This window comes from Talaromyces stipitatus, genomic scaffold (genome assembly GCF_000003125.1).
Source record: "Talaromyces stipitatus ATCC 10500 scf_1105507295555 genomic scaffold, whole genome shotgun sequence".
Lineage (NCBI taxonomy): Eukaryota > Fungi > Ascomycota > Eurotiomycetes > Eurotiales > Trichocomaceae > Talaromyces > Talaromyces stipitatus.
This window is the reverse complement of record NW_002990116.1, coordinates 4,018,600-4,039,343: the sequence shown is the minus strand read 5'-3', so window position 1 is coordinate 4,039,343 and position 20,744 is coordinate 4,018,600. Positions and strand designations below refer to the sequence as shown.

The 20,744-nt window shown below is 46.8% G+C and overlaps 8 protein-coding genes across 8 annotated transcripts, besides 1 other annotated feature; 4 read left to right on the top strand and 4 right to left on the bottom strand.

The window, feature by feature from the left end:
- Window positions 1-246: 246 nt before the first annotated feature.
- TSTA_125860 (fumarylacetoacetate hydrolase family protein) lies at window positions 247-1,363 on the top strand (the record flags this gene model as incomplete). The annotated part of the gene is made up of 4 exons (XM_002482821.1): window positions 247-526; window positions 643-779; window positions 831-1,200; window positions 1,257-1,363. The coding sequence occupies 4 exons, from the start codon at window positions 247-249 to the stop codon at window positions 1,361-1,363; spliced, it is 894 nt and encodes a 297-aa protein (XP_002482866.1).
- Window positions 1,364-1,727: 364 nt separating this feature from the next.
- On the bottom strand, window positions 1,728-3,719 carry TSTA_125850 (glucooligosaccharide oxidase, putative). The gene is made up of 2 exons (XM_002482820.1): window positions 3,202-3,719; window positions 1,728-3,131 (listed from the first exon to the last, which is right to left on the bottom strand). Exons 1-2 carry the CDS (start codon window positions 3,458-3,460, stop codon window positions 1,966-1,968), a joined length of 1,425 nt encoding a protein of 474 aa, XP_002482865.1. The 5' UTR covers window positions 3,461-3,719; the 3' UTR covers window positions 1,728-1,965.
- A 1,912-nt stretch (window positions 3,720-5,631) lies between these two features.
- TSTA_125840 (ubiquinone biosynthesis protein Coq7, putative) lies at window positions 5,632-7,140 on the bottom strand (the record flags this gene model as incomplete). Its single annotated transcript, XM_002482819.1, has 2 exons — window positions 5,632-6,871; window positions 7,041-7,140. 2 exons carry the CDS (start codon window positions 7,138-7,140, stop codon window positions 5,967-5,969), a joined length of 1,005 nt encoding a protein of 334 aa, XP_002482864.1. The 3' UTR covers window positions 5,632-5,966.
- A 45-nt stretch (window positions 7,141-7,185) lies between these two features.
- On the top strand, window positions 7,186-9,690 carry TSTA_125830 (RNA polymerase II transcription elongation factor Rtf1p, putative; the record flags this gene model as incomplete). Its single annotated transcript, XM_002482818.1, has 4 exons — window positions 7,186-7,475; window positions 7,583-8,349; window positions 8,405-8,544; window positions 8,599-9,690. 4 exons carry the CDS (start codon window positions 7,186-7,188, stop codon window positions 9,343-9,345), a joined length of 1,944 nt encoding a protein of 647 aa, XP_002482863.1. The 3' UTR covers window positions 9,346-9,690.
- Window positions 7,516-7,550: a microsatellite.
- A 444-nt stretch (window positions 9,691-10,134) lies between the features above and the next one.
- TSTA_125820 (uncharacterized protein) lies at window positions 10,135-13,993 on the top strand (the record flags this gene model as incomplete). The annotated part of the gene is made up of 2 exons (XM_002482817.1): window positions 10,135-12,833; window positions 12,886-13,993. 2 exons carry the CDS (start codon window positions 10,135-10,137, stop codon window positions 13,991-13,993), a joined length of 3,807 nt encoding a protein of 1,268 aa, XP_002482862.1.
- A 109-nt stretch (window positions 13,994-14,102) lies between these two features.
- TSTA_125810 (riboflavin biosynthesis protein Rib7, putative) lies at window positions 14,103-15,435 on the bottom strand (the record flags this gene model as incomplete). The annotated part of the gene is made up of 2 exons (XM_002482816.1): window positions 15,017-15,435; window positions 14,103-14,935 (listed from the first exon to the last, which is right to left on the bottom strand). The coding sequence occupies exons 1-2, from the start codon at window positions 15,207-15,209 to the stop codon at window positions 14,103-14,105; spliced, it is 1,026 nt and encodes a 341-aa protein (XP_002482861.1). The 5' UTR covers window positions 15,210-15,435.
- Window positions 15,436-15,654: 219 nt separating this feature from the next.
- On the top strand, window positions 15,655-16,243 carry TSTA_125800 (uncharacterized protein; the record flags this gene model as incomplete). The annotated part of the gene is made up of 2 exons (XM_002482815.1): window positions 15,655-16,012; window positions 16,080-16,243. Exons 1-2 carry the CDS (start codon window positions 15,679-15,681, stop codon window positions 16,241-16,243), a joined length of 498 nt encoding a protein of 165 aa, XP_002482860.1. The 5' UTR covers window positions 15,655-15,678.
- A 51-nt stretch (window positions 16,244-16,294) lies between these two features.
- On the bottom strand, window positions 16,295-20,162 carry TSTA_125790 (chitin synthase I). Its single transcript, XM_002482814.1, has 5 exons — window positions 19,954-20,162; window positions 19,481-19,641; window positions 17,333-19,420; window positions 16,786-17,283; window positions 16,295-16,730 (listed from the first exon to the last, which is right to left on the bottom strand). The coding sequence occupies exons 1-5, from the start codon at window positions 19,973-19,975 to the stop codon at window positions 16,716-16,718; spliced, it is 2,784 nt and encodes a 927-aa protein (XP_002482859.1). The 5' UTR covers window positions 19,976-20,162; the 3' UTR covers window positions 16,295-16,715.
- Between the last annotated feature and the right edge of the window lie 582 nt (window positions 20,163-20,744).

Genomic DNA, 20,744 nt, shown 5'->3' with positions numbered 1-20,744 from the left:
CATCATCTGATAGGCTGAGGATACCTAATTTCCCTTAATTCTGAAAGTCACCCAGTGTGAGGATAAAGTAATTTCTTCAGAGGTAATGCCACGCTATTATTGATTGAAATGAGTAGTAGCGGTAACTCCGGAAAGGGTTCCCGATGTATCCCCGAAGAGCTCTCATAAGTATAGTTATAATAAATGCCTAGGTAGTCCGAGTGCAACCAATCTGAACTTTGTATTCCATACTAGGTTATATCCGCGATGAGACTACCTTGGAAACGACTTATACGCTTCGAGGCCGTTGATGGTCGCATTCTTCGCGGTGAACCCATACTCCCTAGCGAGAAGGAAATCGATTTGGGCTTTGTTACCGCAGCCGACAAACTCCAAGTGAGAGTATTATCTGGAGACGATATCTATGATACCACTGGAAAGACTCGCTTCACAGAAGAGGTTGCTCAGGTCGAGCGGGTTCTTGGACCGCTTACTCCAAGTGAAACACCCATTCTACGATGCGTCGGGCTAAATTACTCAAAACATAGTAAGTTGTTTGGAAAAAGAAAATGAAACGAGAGAGAATCAGGAGGGGACGAGACAAAAAAAATCCAACTTCACTTTACTATGCCGTTTCGACTAACCTGTATACCTATCATATAGTTAAAGAAGCAGGTCGAAAGCCTCCTCCGTTCCCATTTATCTTCTTCAAACCAAACACCACATTAAACGACCATGGTGCGCCAGTGGTGATTCCGAAAATTGCGCAAAATGAACAAGCTGATTACGAAGGGGAGCTGGTATGTGGAAGTGCCTTTGATACTTGAAGATTGACTGATTTCGGATATAAGTGTATCGTGATCGGAAAAGACGCCAAAGACGTGACGGTTGAAGATGCCCTGGATTATGTAGCTGCTTACACAGTTGGGAACGATATCTCGTCACGGAAGCTCCAGAGAGATCCGGCCTATGCTGGTGGCGTTCCGCAGTGGGGATTCTCCAAGGGGTTTGATACATTTGCGCCTCTTGGTCCTGTTTTGGTTGCGGCATCAGAAATACCAGACCCATCCAGGCTTCACTTGAAGACAGTCATTGATGGTGAAGTGCGACAGGACGAACACGTCTCAGATCTGCTATTCGACTGCAAGTATCTCATCTCATACCTCTCACAAGGAACAACATTGCAAAAAGGGAGTGTTATCATGACAGGCACCCCTGGAGGTTAGTCCGCTCCATCCCCCTTTACTTGCGATGCCTCGATTTCTTAACAAATATAGGCGTCGGTGCTGGTTTGAATCCTCCCAAATATTTAGTCCCAGGTACGCAGATGGATGTTTTCATCTCCGAGATCGGGACTTTGAGGAACAATGTAGTGTTTGCATGATATGATGGCTGGAGTTGAAGTGGAATGATTATTACCACCAAGCTGCACCATATTAGCGCAGAATTTAGTTTTCATACATTGCCCATGTAGACATTAGCGTCATCTTAAACAAGGTATCCTTTAGGGTGAACGATTACTTCTACTATGGATCGCCTATTCCACTGCGAAAGCCACCCTGAATGCTACAAGAGGTCACAAAGTATACGTTCCTAGCTAGGCACTTATATTAATGTACGGTACCTAGGCCTAGCAGCAATTTGCCTATTTTTATTACTATCGCTACTATATTTCCGCTCTTGCGCAACATCTTTTATTCAATGTTAATTGTAGTGTCATGCCTTCATAGACAGTGCTCGCACAGTAATACTAAACAGAATATCATAATACCGCAACTTAAAAGGAACCGCCGGATACAGTTACAAGCCAATGCGATATCTTCAGCTGCCTGGCAATCCGATATGCTTATAACATATTACTTCAGAACTATCGACAAGGAAGTGAACTGACTATGTACAAAACATAACACATATGCCCCTGGACAACGACCTTTACACATGTCCAATGACTGCCGTATCGTTCCTGTCCCTTCAAGTGTAGATCATTCATTGCAATGGAACACTTTGCGGATTATGGAATATGTCCTGAGGGTCGACAATCGATTTGATCTCTATGAGCCTCTCCAAGTTAGTCCCCCAATACTGTTCCGGTCCGTTTGTTAATTCGCGATCGACGTATCCAGGATATGCACCAAATGTAACATTGGGCATGCCAGTCAGGAAGATATTATTGACTTGATTCAAGAAGGTGCTGGTTGTGACAGACACAGGCCCGAGAAGGTTGACAGCGTATGACTGCAGCCAGAACAACGCATCTCGATGACCGTACGAGGTTGCATGGACGGGCACGTCGCTGATTGCGCCTTTTTCGAGATCGAATATAATGAACCATAACAGCGTATCCTTGTTAGCCGTGTCGATGTACTCAAAAAAATTATCGACAACGTCATCCGGAATAAGAGTGGTATTGCTGAATGGAAGAGATTTGCTATAAAAATGTGCTGGGATTCCACCGGTGAGGTCTTCGCCTAGTTGAACACCCCATGCAGCGACGAGAGCAAGCCAGTCATTAAATACTGTTACGTTGTATCCTTGATTTACAGGAAATCTGCTTTCAAGTTGGAGGGCCTCGAAATCCGCAAGCGAGCCAAAGAATTCACCTTCAATCAGCAGTATGCCCTCTGCCAGGACAAGCTGACATGAAAACTCTCGCGGGAGGCTGGGATCAGATATGAATTGCTGCCACGCCTTGAATGTGTTAGCACGTGAACTCGTGTCTCCCAAATTGAACGTGAATTGATATTGGACTGCAATGCCGGGTTCCGCTTCTGTGCGGACAGTGAATTCCGTGACGATGCCAAAGCTAGCACCAGCCCCCCTTATGGCATAGAAGATATCCGAGTATTCGGTAGTTGAAGCAGTGACAATACTGGAATTTGCTAGAACAACTTGAACAGATTCGACATGGTCCAGTGCCATTCCGTATTGTCTAGCGGTCGGTCCAAGTCCTCCGATGGTGGCATGGCCACCAATACCGACCTGTGGAGAGGTACCGTGAGTCATGGCACGACCACCAGCGTTGTGAAGTCTTGTATCGATGTCACCAAGCAAAGTTCCGGCGCCGATAGTGGCATATTGGGTGGCTGGGTCATACGAAAATTGTTGGAAATGTCTCAAGTCAACGACAATCGCGCCGTCTTTGCCTCCGAGTCCTGAATTCAATGAGCGTTGTTAACTAAATTTTATTCTTCGCATCTTATGCGGTTAAACAGGGAAGCCTACCATAATTACCATAGCTATGGCCGCCACTTTTGGCTTGCACCTTAACATCTGCATCCACGGCGCATTTGACTATGGCAGAAACTTGCTCGGCAGATTCAGGAAATGTGACAGCAGCTGGCGTAACTGGATAATCCAGGTTATAAGGATTCACATCGACTGATTCGTACAGTGGTGCCGTCGGAAATGCGACTAGGGATGCATCGTTTCCTACGGCGTTCAGCAAGCACTGCTGAGCTACAGCACTTGTCGTATTACCCATAGCAATCTCCTTGTAGTTGTCGTTTGATTCAGATATTTTTGTGATTTCGGGACCGCATCCATTCGTCTCCGCGACGAAGCAGGCTGTTCTAGTTAGAATGCGCAAGGGATGCTTCGTGTTTATACAGTCGGCCAACTACTAAACTAAACTTTTCGAACTCCGGACTCCCGGAAACGCGTATTTTGGTGTGAGGGGCTTTTGTGAATTAAATTCAGTTGCATTACATGTTTGCTTTTTTGCACTCTGAAGTATGTATGGATCATTGGTTGGATGGCCGGAATCGAGTATGCACACCTGACAATCTATCAACTTGCTGTATCCGAAGAGCACATTAGATCACAGGATGTAAAATCCGCTGAAAGAAATTCCCTCTTATGAGTGGCTCAAATTGATGCCGATAAGTTGACATTCGCCAGCCATAAAACTGTGTTCGGCGATATTCAGGGGGATCTATCCAGTATTGAGCCTAGACTTGACACTAAAGTGAGTTCTTTTCTGCAGAATCGCGATGGCTTTCCAGAAATTCAGACCCACGAACCTAGCATCGTTCAAAATCAAAGGCGATCTGTCGGATTGATGGGTTAACTCCAGGCCAATCCTGAATAATTGCTTACAAGGATGGTAAAAGAAGAAGTGACTAGCAAGATTGTATGTATTCTGTTGTTTTTTTTTTTCTCTGAGTACATGAGGTTCCAAAGCCGGGTTTTTTATAGACCTTTCTTGGTGGGATGATTTGTGAGCTATCATGAGGGGTAAATATTGGGCTGAAATCTAGGGGCCCAAATGGGGATTGATGTAGTTGATCTCTGCCTTGTTGGAATAGATGGATTATCCAACACGATCTTCAAGAAATTTCCATATCTAGGGGAGGTGGCTGGGCCACACAAGAATTAGCTGCTTTTTTAGCACAAGTTTAAAATATATAAACATAAGGCCTCTATTGCTGTAAGCAAGACATCAGTTGATGCTACGAAATGAGCGATAATGGCCAAGAATACGAATTCGTACGTGGTGTGGGATTAGGGCAATCCAGAGCTGTCATTACTACGGAGTACAATGATCCAATGTCGATACGACAGTAGTATACATGTAATAATAATTAGTATACAATTAAAATATCTATTGATATTATAGAGGTTCTGATGAATTCTGTCTAGTCCTTGACTTTATCAAGAGGAACTCTGCGCCTTTGTGGTGACTGATCTAGCATTCCAGACGACCCTTTCTAAAATTTGGTTTCAACTTTCTAGGTAATGATAGGTATTGCAGAATACACTCCTAGGCATGTAGTGTAACACTAAAACAATGTATGTCCAGAAAGACTGAATGCATGAAGCTGCTACTGGCGTAATCTCTATATTTATTAATAAAATACAAGGAAGGATGAGCACTGCTACTGACTCGGCCTACTTCTGGACAGGCAGCACAGGTATGTTAACAGATCCATTCCTGTCGGAACTTGAATATCAAACCTAACGCGTTTCAGCACTGGATATCAGTTAGTCCGACACGGCACGTGTGTGCCGAGTATATATCTAGCTAGCTATCCCCCGTCCCCCTTGCTTTTGGGGGGCAGTCATCAATATCAGGAATTCCATACCATATTGATCTGGCTCGTCAGCTTGTCGGAATAGCTGTTCTACGTGACTAGTGCTAGCGACCTAGACGTAGATAAACCGACAATTCCCTTATATGAATTCGCTCATAAATATAACCATATTCTGAGGACTGTTGAGGTTGGTGTTAGTGAGACTACAAATAAGCTCTATAAATATGCACTGTGATGGCTCGAAGGCAGTGATGGTCATGCTAAGCTTGTTATACTTATTGATGTCCAGGAGGAGAATAGACGGAAAACTTCAAATGACAAATTGGGGGGTGGAGGAATCTAAAGATGATTTCCGACAGACATCATCTGGCAAGGTATACCTTGCAATTGTATCCGCTGAGAATTCCGCTTGTTGGCAGCTTGTTGGCAGCTTCAAGGTATCTGTACATTTATGGTACAGTGGTGGTGATAGGCAACGTATTTTGGATGAAGCTACCATTTCACCAGGCAGCTTAATTGATCTAACGACCATCAATGATGTTCCTTTGAGATTGGGGCATCTTATACCGGGCGGTGGAAGTGATTTGGAAACAAGCCAACCTATTCTGTTCCCATTGACGCATTTGGAGAAGTATGGTACTAATAATGGATCGATTTTAAGGCAACCGAGATCTTCCTCTAGGTTCGCCTATCTCAGCAAAGACGGAAAAGATAGTATTATTATCATAAATCACTTGGGTAATTCAAAACACACTTAAAATCCAGCTAATCGACTGGATGATGACTGTTGAAGGAAGATCTTCATTTGTCTTGTGTTATAGTATCATCCAGGCCAGGCGTTTTAGTAGAAGAACACACACTTTTTTCCTTTCAACGCGGAAATCAGTCCTGATCCCATCATGCTCAGTATTGTACAATCGCCTTCAAACAAGAACTCGCCGTACCGAACAGAGCAGGCTAAACTCTCTCGCTGATGTTGATCGCAGCTCTGCATCCGGTACGAATAATATTTACCAAGGGATCATACGGCTTCGCTTCCTTGGAGTCATTTTCGACAGCATGGTCTAGATGTTCCAACTCCTCGTCGCGCGTTTTTCTCAATAGCGCTAACAAGTCCTTGATCTCGTCATCTACCTCTTCTCCACGCTGTTCCGCTTCCTTCATCCACCCTATGATTGTGCTGACTTGTTCATTATAATGCGTTCCGATCTCTGTCTCAACGGCCTCTGTGCATGCCATTGCTGCCTCCCGTCCCATGATTGCTGTCGACCAGCCTAGAAAAGTAGCAGCAACTTCCCAGATTGGATACATGGCAGTGGGCCGCACTTGATGTTTTGCCACTAGGTGGTTGAATTTGGCAAAATGTACAGCTTCTTGATCGTACATATGTTTCATCAACGGTCGTAGATGAGGATGCGATCGTAGAATAGGCGGCTTCTGCGCTGCATATATCAGTGTCGCGGCAAGCTCGCCGGCTTGATTCACTCGCAGGGCGCGATCAAGATACACTCTCTGTGCACGTGAGAGAACATATCGAGGTTTCGCAGACGGACTACTCGATCGGTTTTGTTCGAAGGGCTCCCGGGGCTCTGCGGGCTCTGCAACGTCTCTTGTTGACGTCTTGGCGCTGAAAAAGAAACATCGACGAGAGGAGTGGCGAACGGTGCTCGGAGCAAGGAAATCCAAGTACAAGGGCGTTTGTGGGGTGAATACACCTCGGGGGATTCTTAGGACCCGATACTGTAGAGAATTGGCAGCTGGGCACATTGTTTCTACTTCTTGAATGAAGAATAATCCTATCGTCGTTGTCGCCCGGAGAAGCTGGTGGTGGCGTCGGCCAAGACTTTTGGCTGCCTTGCTGCCTGAGAAAGTCAGGTCAAACGTCAAATGTTTGACGGCGTTCGTTGTTTGCGACAACTTTTCGAATCATTCAGAATCCCTCCAACCACCTCTATTTCGCTATATCGGCCACCCGGGTCTGAGTAGTCCTCATCTGGGGAATATATAGTTGGCTATTGTTATTGCACCAACCAGCATAACATCTTGCTTTGCTTTCAAGGAGCTCTGGCACGGTCGACACCACAATCACGCCCTGAATAACCACCGCAACTTCCCGTGACCTGATTTTCATTTTCGCAGGCAATTCCCGCCATTTGTAACAGCTGAGAACGTCAGAATGACTAGCCTCGATGATGAATTGCTCGCCCTGGCCGGCGACTCTTCCGATGAAGAGAACAATGCCTCCCCGCAGACCAGACCCAATGCTCATTCCCAATTTCCTCCCGCCGAGCGAGAAGCAGACCACGAAGGAGACGACGATGAAGCAGAGAAGGACAAATACAAAGAATCGCCTCCCAGGAAATCCAGAGAAATGGCTCGCAAAGGTGTCGCCAAGTCTGTGAAGGCCTCAAAGCCGGCGAGACGCAATAAGCAAAAGCGAGAGGAATCTGACGAGGAGGGTGAACTGTAAGATTATCTGTCTATTTTCCTGCAGCTTGGTCTTTGATTTTTTTTTTTTTTTTTTTTTTTTTTTTTTTTTTTAGAGGTTCTAATCGAGCATTGTGGTTATTTAGATCTGCTGCTGAATCGCTAGCTTCTGAGCACTCTGCGAGCATGTCAGAGTCCGAACCTGATGATGCAGATCTACAAATCGAGGGCGACAAGCCCATATTTCCTTATGACAAGCTGTATTACTCATCCGACGACAAGAAGAGGATTATGGCTCTTCCTGAAATTGAACGAGAGCAGATACTATCAGAACGTTCCCAGCAAGTCGACCGCCACAATCAAGATCTTGTTCTTCGTCGCCTACTTGCTTCTCGTGAGCGCGAACAAGCACGGGCTGAATCGAGATCAAAGCGCAAAGCTAGTACCACCGATATAGAAGATGGCACCCGCAAGAGTTCACGCCAAAAGACTACGTTAGGTGGACGCCGAGTTGGAGAAACATCTGACGCAATCGAGGCCTATAAACGGCAGCGAGAGCAGAAAGGCAAGCGTGATGAGCAACGTCGCCGCGATGCAGATGCGCGACAAGCCCGAGAGCGCAGCTCGTCTCATGAAGAGGGGGCATACTCGGACGTTGATGCAGAAGGTGAAAGCGAGGTAGAGTACGAGGAGAAAGCGCGTCGTACCCCACCGAAACAACCCGATGTTCCCAAGGATGACCTTCCTGCCACTTTCAAAGATATCCAACGAGTCCGCGTGGGCCGTAGCAATTTTGCGAGCGTCTGCTTTCATCCTACCTTTGTACCATCTCTTACCAACTGCTTCGCCCGAGTTAATATTGGGCCGAATCGGGATACTGGTCAGAATGAGTATCGTGTCTGTATCATCAAGAGTGCGTTGTTTCCTCTCGCTTTCCAAAAAGTGCCGGCTAATTTTTTTTCCCCTAGAGTTCACTAAAGGACGCCCCTATGCGCTCGAAGGAGCCAATGGGCGTACCTACGTGACAGATCAGTACGCTGTTCTTGCCCATGGCAAAGCCGAGCGCGAGTTTCCATTCATTCAATGCTCAGACTCTCCTTTCACTGAGGTTTGTACTCGTTTACCTATACCTGTAGGACCCCACTAACTTTATACTTCCTAGGCTGAGTTCAACCGGTGGCGCCAGACCATGGTCGTAGAGGACTGCAAGATACCCACAAAGTCCATGCTCGCTGCGAAAGTAGTCGACATCAACAATCTCATCAATTACAAATTTACACCAGAAGAGTTGGAAGAGAAATTGCGAAAGCAAGGAGCTGATAACGCCAATGAGAAACTTCTAAGGCGCTTTGAACTCGAGAGGAAGTTGAACGAAGCCATTGCCCAGGGAAATGATGATGAAGTGGCTAGCATACAGGCTCAGCTCGCCAAGGAAACTACTTCAAAGCTTGCCTTCAACGGCGCTTTCAACAAGACGCGTCCCGAGAAACAACAGACTCCAGAGCAGCGGCTGGCCGAGCTCAATCGTCGAAACCAGAAACTCAACAGCGAGAATGTCCGCCGTGCACAGCTTGAAGAAAGACGTATGAACCGCAAGATTGCCGCAGCTGTGGCTCGTGGGGAAGCTACAGCAGATCCTTTTGCTCGCGTCAAAACTCGTGCAAAGACTTATCATGACGTGAATGCGAGTGCACACAGCGTGCCGGCCAAAGAAACTCCTACCGATAACGGCAATGGAACCCCTGCGGAAAAGTCCGAATCGCCGTCCGCATCTCAAGTCAGCACTACACCTTCTAAAGTCCAGTCCAAGCCGAAAGGCATTGCTGTCATTCGCCACCGAAATATGGACGATGATAACATTGCTGCTCTGGAATTGGATCTTGATGGTGATCTTGACCTTGGATTTTAAACGGTATGATTTTCATGAAGAGCAAAGGGAAACACCCCAGAGTCAGAGGCTCGGACACGTTGGCTTATTTCTTAATGACGATCATCCAGTGAAGAGGTTCTTGAGCGCCCCGGGAACACCTACCGGCCACTGACAAGGTACGGACCGAACGAAAGTTACTGGCAAAGTACCTCCTGGCTAGCCTCTTTCTTCATGGATTCTGGCATATTTGACTTAAATTTCGCGTATCATCACTCCTGCCGTACTTCGTAACGCTAGACCCGTGACAAATATCCAACCGTCCTTTCTTACGATTTTCCTTTCTTTCTATTTATGTACATTAGAAGCATCCGATCAACAAGAAAAGCATTGCAGAACAGGAGTTCATTTGGCGCTTGAGATGGGTGGTTGCTGTGCTATGTCATTCTGCAGGATATGCTGCAGCTTTTCTGTATTTTTGTCTCACATACCCATCAAAGATAATCAACGTATGAAATGAGAGTCAATCTGGCATTCTTCAAGCCATAAAGCCACATAACATAGCTTGACTTGGACCATTTTTTGTAGCGGTTTGTCTTTGGTGACGCTTATCGGCACGTGACAGCGCACGCCCCCTAAATAATATCGCGCTGATAAGAACGCGGGTTACGCGCCGCGTCTCAACATAACTACTAACTACTAACATCTTGTCCATTCTATCCCTTCAACAATTGATGTGTCCCGCGATTTCATGGGGACTATGCAATAAATAACCGAAGAAACTTGAAACAATATCTTTTTAACCGTTCGAATTACTAAACACATCAAGCCATGTCTACTCAGTCCACTCCGCGCTCTGCATCGGTAGACGCCTCTCCAGCACATATACTCACTCCCGGCCAGAAGATCAAGGCTATGCTTGCCCAGTTTGATAGCGACTCAGAATCAGAAAATAATACACCCGCTAGACATCGAATTGCTCCTTCGAAATTTACTACTATTGTGTCGAAGACGAATATCGCGTCAGCCCTGGACGGAGATAACGACGATGAAGACGAGGATATTGCAATTCTTGCACCCAGAGGCCGAATGGCTGCCCGTATGCTTGGACTTGAAAACACACCGGCATCGGGGTTGTCAAAACCGAACCATCAAGCGGAAACAGCTTACTACAGAGTAGCAAAGACTCTACAACTCCCATCTGCGAATGAGACAGCCGGTGACGGTCAAAACGTAGATGAAGATCAATCCTCGGAAGACGATATTCCCAATACCGCCCCTACCAGACGGCGTATCTTTGCGAAAGACTATGAATTAAATACCACGACAGAAAACAATGAGTCCCCAAGACGGTCTACTCAACGAACAGAGTCTCCGTTATTCATGGAGGAAGATAACGAACCAGAACCCAGAACACAAAACAATCTCCCCGAAGGACCCAATGCACGATTCATGGCCCTCGTTCAGCAGAAACGCAAGGAACGGGAACAAAGAGAAAGAATTGAAGCAGCGAAGAAAGCCGCGAGAGCAGAGAAGATGAAAAAATTCAACTCTGATATTGTTGCTGGTGACGAAAGTGATGAGGATCCGGAAAACTCCAAGCAGCTAACTCAGTCATCCCGGCCAGCCCGCAAGGCAAGCAAGAAGGCCTTGGAAGAAATGGCACGAGAGACGCAACGATTGAGCCGAAATAGACAACTCGCTTATCAGCCACGAGTTAAGCGCAAGATAACAATAGCCAGTTTTGTTGCTTTAATGAATTCCGACAAGAATGAACAAACTTCTGAAACGATAGACTCAGCGTCTTCGAGTTCCGCTCCGTCATTTGATGCTGATGGAGATAAGCAAAAGGAAACACCGCCAACGTCACCTGCAGAAATGAGTTTCGACGAGCAAAAACCTCTTCAAAATCAGCCTTCAGAATCACTTCAAAAGGTCACCGGCAAAGTACCCAAGATGTCAAATGCTTCTCGTGTTGTAGTTCGACTGTCTCGTGAAGAGGTCGCCAAGCGTCAAAACGAAGAACCTGATGATGACTTGGAGATCATCACATCACCAAGTAGGGCCCGGAAGACAGCCATTTTCGAGAATTTCCGATCCAAGAATTCGACTGAGAGCAAAGCCATGCTTAAGCTCAGGCTGCTTGCTCATTTGATGTCGCCAACTCGCCGCAATAAATCCCTGAGTCCCGCTGAGCTTTCTTCCCTGTTGCGGTTAAAAGCTCGACAGCAAGCACTTCAAGAAAGGCAAGAAAGGATTGAAGAGCTAAGAGCAAAGGGTATTGTGATCGAAACTGCTGAAGAGCGAGAAGCCATGGAGGCGGATGTTGAGGATTTGATGGAAAAGGCTAGACAAGAGGCTGACGCGATCGCTCGTCGCGAAAAGGCTGCACGTGGCAAGTCCAGAGACGGCGATGATGAGGATGAAGAAGAAGATGAATACGTGCTTTCTGGTTCGGAGGACGAGGAAGGATGTGGAATGGAGGAAGGTGTTGAATCTGATGCGGAAGGCGAAGACGGTAACGAGCAGCTAGAGGGAGAAACAGTCCGCCCAGTTCAAAAATTGGTCGACAACGAAGCAGGTGAGGAAGCAGAATCGGACGAGGAGCCAGAAGAGTCATCTCCTGAAGATGAGCAGACCATAACACATGCCGTGCGAGGTAGACGCGGTAGGAGAGTCGTCATCGATGATGAGGAAGATGAAGCAAACGAGGTCCAACCGACAACAGCCATACAAGAACCAGAAACTCCTGCAAGATCAGTACCTGCATCCGTCGGCTCAGCCCAACGGCCACTATTTCCTGACATGCCAGGAGCTTCTACCTTCACAATGAGTCTGACTCAGGCATTCGCCGGAACCATTGCAGATAATCAGTCGGACGACGAAGAGGACTATTTCAAAGTTCTCCAAAGTCTCCCGGATCCCGGGTTGCCCAATTTCCAACAAATGGCTGTCGACTCCCAGGTTATAGTCAAGGATAGCCAGGATGAGCGCCGTGGATCTGTCGATCTATTCGCTGGATTTACCCAATCTAATTCTCGGGTGTCAGAGTCACCTGGACCCAACTGGTCACAGTTCTCACAGATGCCGGACCCCACACAGGATATAGGTTTTATATACTCGCCCATTGATCTGTCTAAGCGGTTTGTCGATCCACCGGTTTCAACAATCGACACGGTTATACTTCCAGAGAGTGAATCGCCTGTGGTGCGGAGAAAAGGTCGACTTCTCCACCGTGGACGGCCGGCTCATTTATCGGATGAGGAGGGCGGAGACTTTGAGATCAAAGCCAGCGCATTTGATGTGATGAAGAAGGCGTCCAAACAAAAGACCAAGTCAACTTTTGACAAATCGAACAGCAAAGCCAAGGAACATATTGACGAGGTCGCCGAGGAATCCGAGGATGAATATGCAGGTCTAGGTGGTGCTAGTGATGATGATAACGGGGAGGAAGATGAACTTGACAGGGAAATGATCAACGATAACAGTGGTGAGGTTGTTGATGAGAAGGAGCTAGCAGCCTTGAATGCGTGAGTCTTCTCGTGAGCAACTTATTTACAATCACTAATGACCGCGATGCAGGAACCATCAGCGTGCTATGGATGAAAAACAAGTTTCCAAATTGCTCAAAGATATCACAACTGGTGCTTTGCGTCGTAGGCGAGGAGCCGACGATGATCTTGACCTAGACGATTCGGATGATGAGCGCATGGCTCGACGAAGAGCCAAGCAACGTGAATTTGCCAAAATGCGCAAAGCCTTGCTTGCTGATGAGAAGGTCAGCGAGATCGCCAGTAATCCCAAGAAACAGGCATTCTTCAAAGCACTCGAGGATCGAGACGATGACGATGAAATGGATTTTGAATTCAATAACGGCGCCAATCCCGAGGAGCAAGATCCTCAGAATGAGGAACGGCCTGCAGCAGTCGCAAGTGAAAACTCGGAAACTACGTCTCACAAGCGCAAACGACCCCTTGAACCTGCTGTTGAAGATGTTACCAACAGGCCTCCACCACACCTTCGACGTACTACAGCTGGTGTCTCACGTAAACCATCCTCTCTGGCAGAGATTCGAGAGACTCTGTCCTTTTTGACAGCAACGCCTGAGTACGATTCATTCTACGAGGATGCAGCGATTGACGATGAAATTGTTTATAGCACTGATAAGCGCAACTCGGAAGATGAGAATGAGAGCAAAGCAGGCCCCAGCAGAAAGCCGTCTGTGGAGCGGTTCGCTATTCCGCCGAATCCACGCCGTACTCGTGGTCCGGTCATTGATCGATTGGCTCTTCGCCGCGCTACATCGTCTAATTCGGCGCAAGCTAGCGCCAAACCGGCCTTTCTGGCTAGTAAATCATCCTGGGATACGGCTAATGTTGGGTTCCGACCGCCACCGCTGCTTCGCCGTGCAACGTCCTCGTGGTCTACGTCTGATAGCTCGTCATCCTCCTTCTCAACGCGTGGCGTTAAGAAATCCTCGTCCGGTTCCAATGCAGCATTGGCTAACCCCAACAAGGGCTCCGTTAATTATTATACTGCGGCTCGAGAACGGGAGAGAGAGCGTGAGCTGAGAATGAAAGAGCGTGGTGGTAAAAAGCTTACTGCTGCTAAAATCGCGCAGTTACAGAAGAAGTCGCTGGAGAATGGTTTGTTGGCATGGTCCAAGAAGGAGTCTGGGTTTGGAATTTAATTATTCTTATGGCGTTGGGCTACGCTCTTGTTTGTCTTGTTTCTGGGGTTTATGTACATGGAGTCCCAAGCAAGGTTAGAAAGTAGAATCGTCATACAATCTCATCATGTTACGTAGATCGATCAAGACCTTGAATTCGTCCGCACAAGACAACATCCTCGCCAAACGGGTACCATTTAACATCCGTAAGTCTCGAAGCTGGAATCGCATATCCGTGCTCATCGACACGTCTTTTGGGCGAGACAACTACACCCCCTTGACCCAACCAGGTGGGTGCGATAGTCACAATGACAGAGTCAATCAGACCGCTAAACTTCTGTTCTGAAAGGAGCGAATTAATGATGGACCCGCCGCCTTCAATCATTATACTTCTAATATTTTCCTTTGTCGCTAGGACGTGGAGAATGTCGTGCCAGTCGAAGTGTCGATGAGTTTCGCCGTTCTCATCATTAATATCGCTCGCAACTGTGTCCAAGGCAATGAATTTTCCGCCGTACTTCTCCAGAAGATCTCGACCGTGTTGAGGCGGTGATGTTGATTTCGCGATTATGACGAATGGTGCTTTGCCCCTGCCCTGCCTTACTAGTTCAATGATCTTGGAAGTCTCCTGCGGCACCCATCTAGCCTTTGGATCGATAATTATCGGCCTCGGCTGGTGTAGCTTTTCTTGTCGCTTGCGTATAATCATTTCCTCATCATCCACGTCTTGTTTATCTTTGATCTGATCAATGGGATTTTGAAATGTTTGCAATTCCCCTTTCGACGCCATCCGAGCACAGGCCCTTTCCATGAGATCTTTCAATTCAGGATTTGACTTTGCATCTTGAGCCAGGGTCTGAATGACAGGGTCAGCAGACTTCTCACCGGTCTGTCCTTCGTAACCACCCGCACCTTCAATACGACAGTTCAGACCGGGATTATCAGCAATTGCGGTCCCGACACCTATGAGAATTGCTTCATGACGGAAGCGGAGATAGTGTGTCATTGCCTTTGATTGGGCTCCGGATAATACAGTGCGCACACCTGGTGCTAATGAGAGGGAAGAGTCGAGGGATGTAGCGAATGTGAGGGTTGTAAATGGTCGAGTTGGTTCATTTTCTTGTGGATAAACTTTTGAAGTATTTTCGGCAGTTGGTAGTGGGGGCAGATATGGCTCCAGGAAAGGCTGTGATGAAGGTGGGAAGTGTAGAGTGTCCGGGGGGTATAATGATGACATTATGAATGTGTCCTGAGCTTCTTTCGGTGGAGGATTGCTTTATGTGGACAGTTGTAGGGTCATGCGCAGCCTATCTCAGTACCTTCATTCAGTAGTCAAGATGTATATCGACGGGGTTCAAGTTTGAAAATATGTCCCGCATGAGCAACTCAATTTCACAGACACCGGAAACCCAGACTGAGTCGTTAACAGAGCCTGTCAATGGTATAGCTGAAGCGACTTGTATCTCCCTTGTCAACCACTTCAATTCTGGGTTGTATATGTCAGCGAAGATATCGCAAGTTTGTACTTGTGTCGAAAGTTCATGGAGTATTAGAGCTAGTAGATCGCACTAGTCTAGTTCTGGACTAGAGCTTATCTCTATTTCCGGCGAGAGATCGGTGTCGCGAAGTCAACGCCAACTCCTAATTGAATTAAATATACCACATCTACGCTCTGTATAATCGATCAATTACTTTATATTTCATATATGGATCCAGATACCCCTCCCACAGAATCAGCTCCCTCTGCTTTCAATTACATCCTCTCCTTCGTCCTCGTCGGAATCGCCTGGGGCTTCACAACACCATTCATCCGACGCGCCGCAGTCGACTTTAACAAAAGACAAGAAGATACAAATCAATCATCAGCCGACGATGATTCACAACTGCAACAGCAGAGAAGAGGAATGTTAGATATTAAAAAGAAAGCAATCGCTCTGTTTTGGACGGTAGCTAATCTTTTACGAACGCCGGCTTATGCGATTCCATTGGTGGTGAATTTGACGGGGAGTGTGTGGTTTTTCTTACTTGTTGGGAAGCATGGTATGTGTTCTCTATCCATCTGGAATGAATCGACAGCTAATACGTTATGTTTACTGCAATTGAATAGAACTCTCGTTGACAGTCCCCATATCGAATTCAATGGCTTTCTTGTTTACGGTCTTGGGGGAATGGTACGTGGAACGGAAAGTGATTGCGAGGGAGACGTGGCTGGGAATGTTTTTGGTGCTCGGTGGTATAGCGCTGTGCGTTCAATCGAAGAATCATGTCTAATGTAAGGCATCTACGGTAGGAATGTATATATGTCTAGAATCGAAATGTGGTACTCTATGACCTTAGGTCTATATCATCAGGCACTGAGATGCCAATTCGTACATTCAACAGAAATACACACTAACCATGCATACAAATCAAGCGCCGGAAAAAGAAAAACAAACACCCATTCCACCACGTGCAAGGACGGGTATAAGCATGAGAGAATCATCAACCGCGTATAATGGTATCAACGTCATGTGGTCGATCAGAAAACAGATCCGACATATCATAAATATCGCATAGCATCAGTAGTGATGCTCGGAGTAATCATGCATAGTGAGTGAGCAGAAAAAAGGGAACTAAACATACATCTCTGGGGTAGCCCCGAAGGTAAAAGGAAATATGACAGGTGAAGATGACTTCACGATCTCGACCATGTTTCGACATCAATATACAAGGCGTGGCGGGGTGAGTATAAAGTACTACCTCCTTAGACGCCGCGGAACTAAATCACCACATTTAGTCAAGACATCACACACTAGAGAATAAAAGTGACTCACCATTCGTACAACCAAAAACCACATTGCACCAATAAACTTGATCAAAGATAGACCGGCAACGCTCCACAAAATCACCGACATGTAAATGTCAGCTCGCTTAGTATCAGTCTCAGCCGACTTAGAATCGAGGTTCTCTAATCCCGCTGTACTCAAAACAACAGCGCCAAGTGCAAAATTGCAGAAAATCCATACAAGAACGACACCACTTCGGAACCCCTTGTAATAATCTTCCTGCTTTTCTGCCTCGGACACCACGCGCACTTCCTTGGCTGGCTTTGTAGCGAACGTCGACAGCTCGAGATCATACTGTGCATTCAAATCACCTCCATCCTGTGGAATGCTAACGTCGACTTTTCCATCTGGCTTGACGGTAGCAGACGGTAATTTTTCCGCTTTGTCGTCTCCTTTTGTACCCCAAGTAACATCGTGGGTGTTGCAAAAGGCATACACGTTGAGCACATTCGTGTAAGTAGGCGTAAGGAGGAGATATTGAATAAACTGTTGTCATTAGCAGATAGTCTAACCCTACGATAAATGAGAGACTTACACAGGTGAACATATGCCATGGGTCGAAGAAAACAATCGATGCCACAAACCACATCACGTAAGTGGATGCGAGTGATATAATAATGGTGAAGAAATGCTGATTGGTGAACAAATCACTGAAAGTAAAACCGTTCTCATGGACTTGTGCTTGGATGGATTTTACCGTGACGAAAACGGCGGCAAATGTCAAATAGATCATGACAATAACCCAAAAGTAGACCATTGTCATATAGAACTTATTTGAGCCCTGCGGACGGTTGCCAAGCGAGAGGACAAAACAGGCCACAAGAGTCGAGAGGTAGATCCATTCAAAGACGATACCGAGAATCGTTCCGGCGGTCCCCAAAAGGTCATGAGAACCCAAGTATTGTGTCAGAATGTGGAAGACGAGGAAAAAATTGCCAATCGCGAACCAAGCAAAGAGCATGTTGAGAGTCTGGAAGATGAACTCGAAGCCGAGCATGAACTGTCTCATAAAACTGTGACTGCTGCGTCCGATTTGATAGAAGTGAGCGATTGCATAAACAGCGGCGAAGAAACTACCATTTAACCATCGACGACGCTGAAGGATAAACTCAGCCATGCGATCGGGCACATCCGTCTCTCCAGTGGAGGATTTCACATAAGAGAGAACCCATCGACAGTTGCGCTTGGTCACGATCTCGAAACACAGGATACGATCTTCTGCCAGATACATGTTCGCAGTGAAGATACCGGCATTGGCACCATGCATCTTCTCACCAGCGAAATATTTCTCGAGAGGTCCTTGGCCAGTTTTGTCGTTTTGTAGAGCAACATATCGATAAGCGGAGAAGGCACCAGGCAAAACAGAAATGAAACCAAAAGCAGATTCCAGTGGTTTGTCAAGGATATTGCTCATCTTGTATTCAAAGTTTTGCGCGGCAACAAGCGGGTTGATGAGGTTCTTTCCACGGTCCAACATCACTTTGATCTCACCACAAGCACCTCCACACATTGGTTCCAAGTCAAAGGCTCGCCAAAGATGGTAAATGGAGTCCTTGCCGGGTTTTGTACCAGCGTCGAGCAATACACAGATATTAGGATCCAGCACACGGCCAAAAGCCTGGAAAAACCAACGATGCGAGTTGATCTTCTTTTGATTCTTTTCCTTCAAACAAAAGATCATCTGTACGGGAGTGGCTGAACGGCCCTTGACGTAGACTTGTGTGCCCTTCAATCCCAACGCCAGTTGTGTGGTGTATTCGTAAATATGTGCGGTGACGTCCTTGCCGTTGACTTGCTGTTTAGCAATTCCATCCTGGTAGACACCCAGAGCGGCCAGCACTGCACGGGTGCGAGGATTGATCTTGGCACGACCGTCACTAATGACACACACGACGATTTTCTTCCATGCATCCTTGCCCCAGGTCTTGCTATTCGATCTCGAGCACATGTACTCGATATTCTTGAAGACACCGATCAATGTGCGGGCAAAAAGAAACTCGTCTTCGTTATACATGGTAATGACGATGAATAGTTCAGTGTGTCTGGGTTTCGCAAACAAGCTCTGTCGCAGAGTAAACCGATCGTTGTAGAACTCTGCAGGATCGCAAGTAGCGGCAGAATAGCGCATATGCGTAAATTCGTCACGTTCGGGTGGTTGAGCATGAGGCACTTGATTTAGTAACTTGGGAGGCACGGGGCAGTCCAAGACCAAATTTCCACGAAACAACTGGACTTCTTTGACTGTCTTCCACCGTCGAATTGGTGCCGGACTGGGACTTGCTGCGGGTGGGGTTGGAACATGCTCAGGCTGCCCACTGGCTTCGTCAGCGACATAGTCGTCGCCATGCGTATACTCGGGTGGTTCGTAGGGGTTTGGTCCGTAAGGGTTATCCGCTTGCAGGATTGGAACTCGATCATCTTGGTAGGGAGAAGGTTGTTGATGTGGGTAATTCGAAAGGTCGTAATCGTCGTGAGGAATTCCTGTCGGTTCATAAGGTTGGTTATAGTACGCGTCGTGATGATCTTCGGGGCGCAGTGTATATTCATGGGGATAGTTTTGGATGTGATGCTGCTCGAATCGCTCGTTGTGGCCGTACGAGTTATTGATGCCTTCAACAGAGTACTGGATCCGGTACAGTTAGTCACGCTGATCAAGCTGCATAGACTCATGAGTCAGAGGTACCGTTGGTTGATCTAGTAGATGATCTGTCGAGGGCATCTGCAATGGTCGAAACTCTGCCTCATGCTGATATGGTTGTAATGGGCGCCCCGGAGAGGGAGTGCGATTGTCTGTATAATGGGGATTCATAATGGGAGAGCGACTTCCATCATCCGCATAGGGATCTGTCCAGCGCTGCATCAGTATGCGACGGGCGACAAATGAGGGTAATAATCCAACGGGGAAGAGCGAAACGCAGAAACAAGCATAGATACAATGTCGACTCGTTCAAAGGAAAGTACGTATGCACTGCGCAGTTCTCTTGCCCCTTTTCTTATCTGGTGGAGAGCAATACAAAGCCAAAGAATCTGAGAGTTGAACCGGTGCGGTTTTAGCTAGCAACGGTCGCCCCGCTGTAAACAAACAGAGTGTCGAAGCGCTCAGAGATCGACCAAGGTGGTTTTTGCGATGATAAAAACGAGAAAGACAACACTCACCTAAGCGATTGTAGGAAGACATGGTGGATTGATGGCGATGCAACGGAGGCAGAGGATGAGACAGAGAAGAGATGTTGACTGGTTACTAGGGAAGAGCTCCTCAGGCATGAATATGCCCGCACGTGATTGGCCCGGCCCGCTGTCAGAGCGTACAATATTATACAGTATCAAGGCGATACTATATTTCTATGTATGTACTTGTCGAGAGTAACTAAGTGGTTGTATTCTGCTTGATTGTAAGACTCAGAATGTTGTTGACTGAAATCTGTCTAAGGCTGCGTCACGGCAACTCCTGCGCCTCGTCTGAAGACTGTGACCAGCAACTCCATACGTACTATGAGTGGATTCAAGATCAAGGAATACGATCAATGTTAGAGACTCTGATTTGTTGAAAAAACATCCGAGTTGGGCTGTGCTCTCTCGTTAACTAAGAATAGTTACTTAACTTAACTATGTTAACTTAACATAGTTAGCTTGAATTATTACATAATCATCCGACCCATGGCTGTGCCGTGGCTGATGCTTCAACCTCAACGTAGTACACTACAACAGAACCTTGGATCAATTTTCAATCTTTCGGTTGATCCAGGAACAGACGGGTCCGAGTCTTTACACTGGGGATTAAGCAGCGTGCTTGCCTCGACTCTTAACAAAGACCGTTAAGCGATGATCGCTGGTCGTTCGTGTATGGCTATCTAGGTATTGTCTGAAGGACCTGCAATACCAACCCATAAGTACGTACATCTAATAGTATCTAGGAGCATCTGGAATGAGGTTATACAAGTGTCCGA

Excerpts from the sequence above, each read along its gene's own strand:
- TSTA_125850 (XM_002482820.1), bottom strand. The coding sequence starts at position 3,460 with ATGGGTAATACGACAAGTGCTGTAGCTCAGCAGTGCTTGCTGAACGCC. Across the intron at positions 3,132-3,201 it reads CCATAGCTATGGTAATTATG|GACTCGGAGGCAAAGACGGC; the intron begins GTAGGCTTCCCT and ends CATTGAATTCAG.
- TSTA_125790 (XM_002482814.1), bottom strand. The coding sequence starts at position 19,975 with ATGTCTTCCTACAATCGCTTAG. Across the intron at positions 19,421-19,480 it reads ATCTACTAGATCAACCAACG|TACTCTGTTGAAGGCATCAA; the intron begins GTACCTCTGACT and ends TACCGGATCCAG. Across the intron at positions 17,284-17,332 it reads CATGGCATATGTTCACCTGT|TTTATTCAATATCTCCTCCT; the intron begins GTAAGTCTCTCA and ends TAATGACAACAG.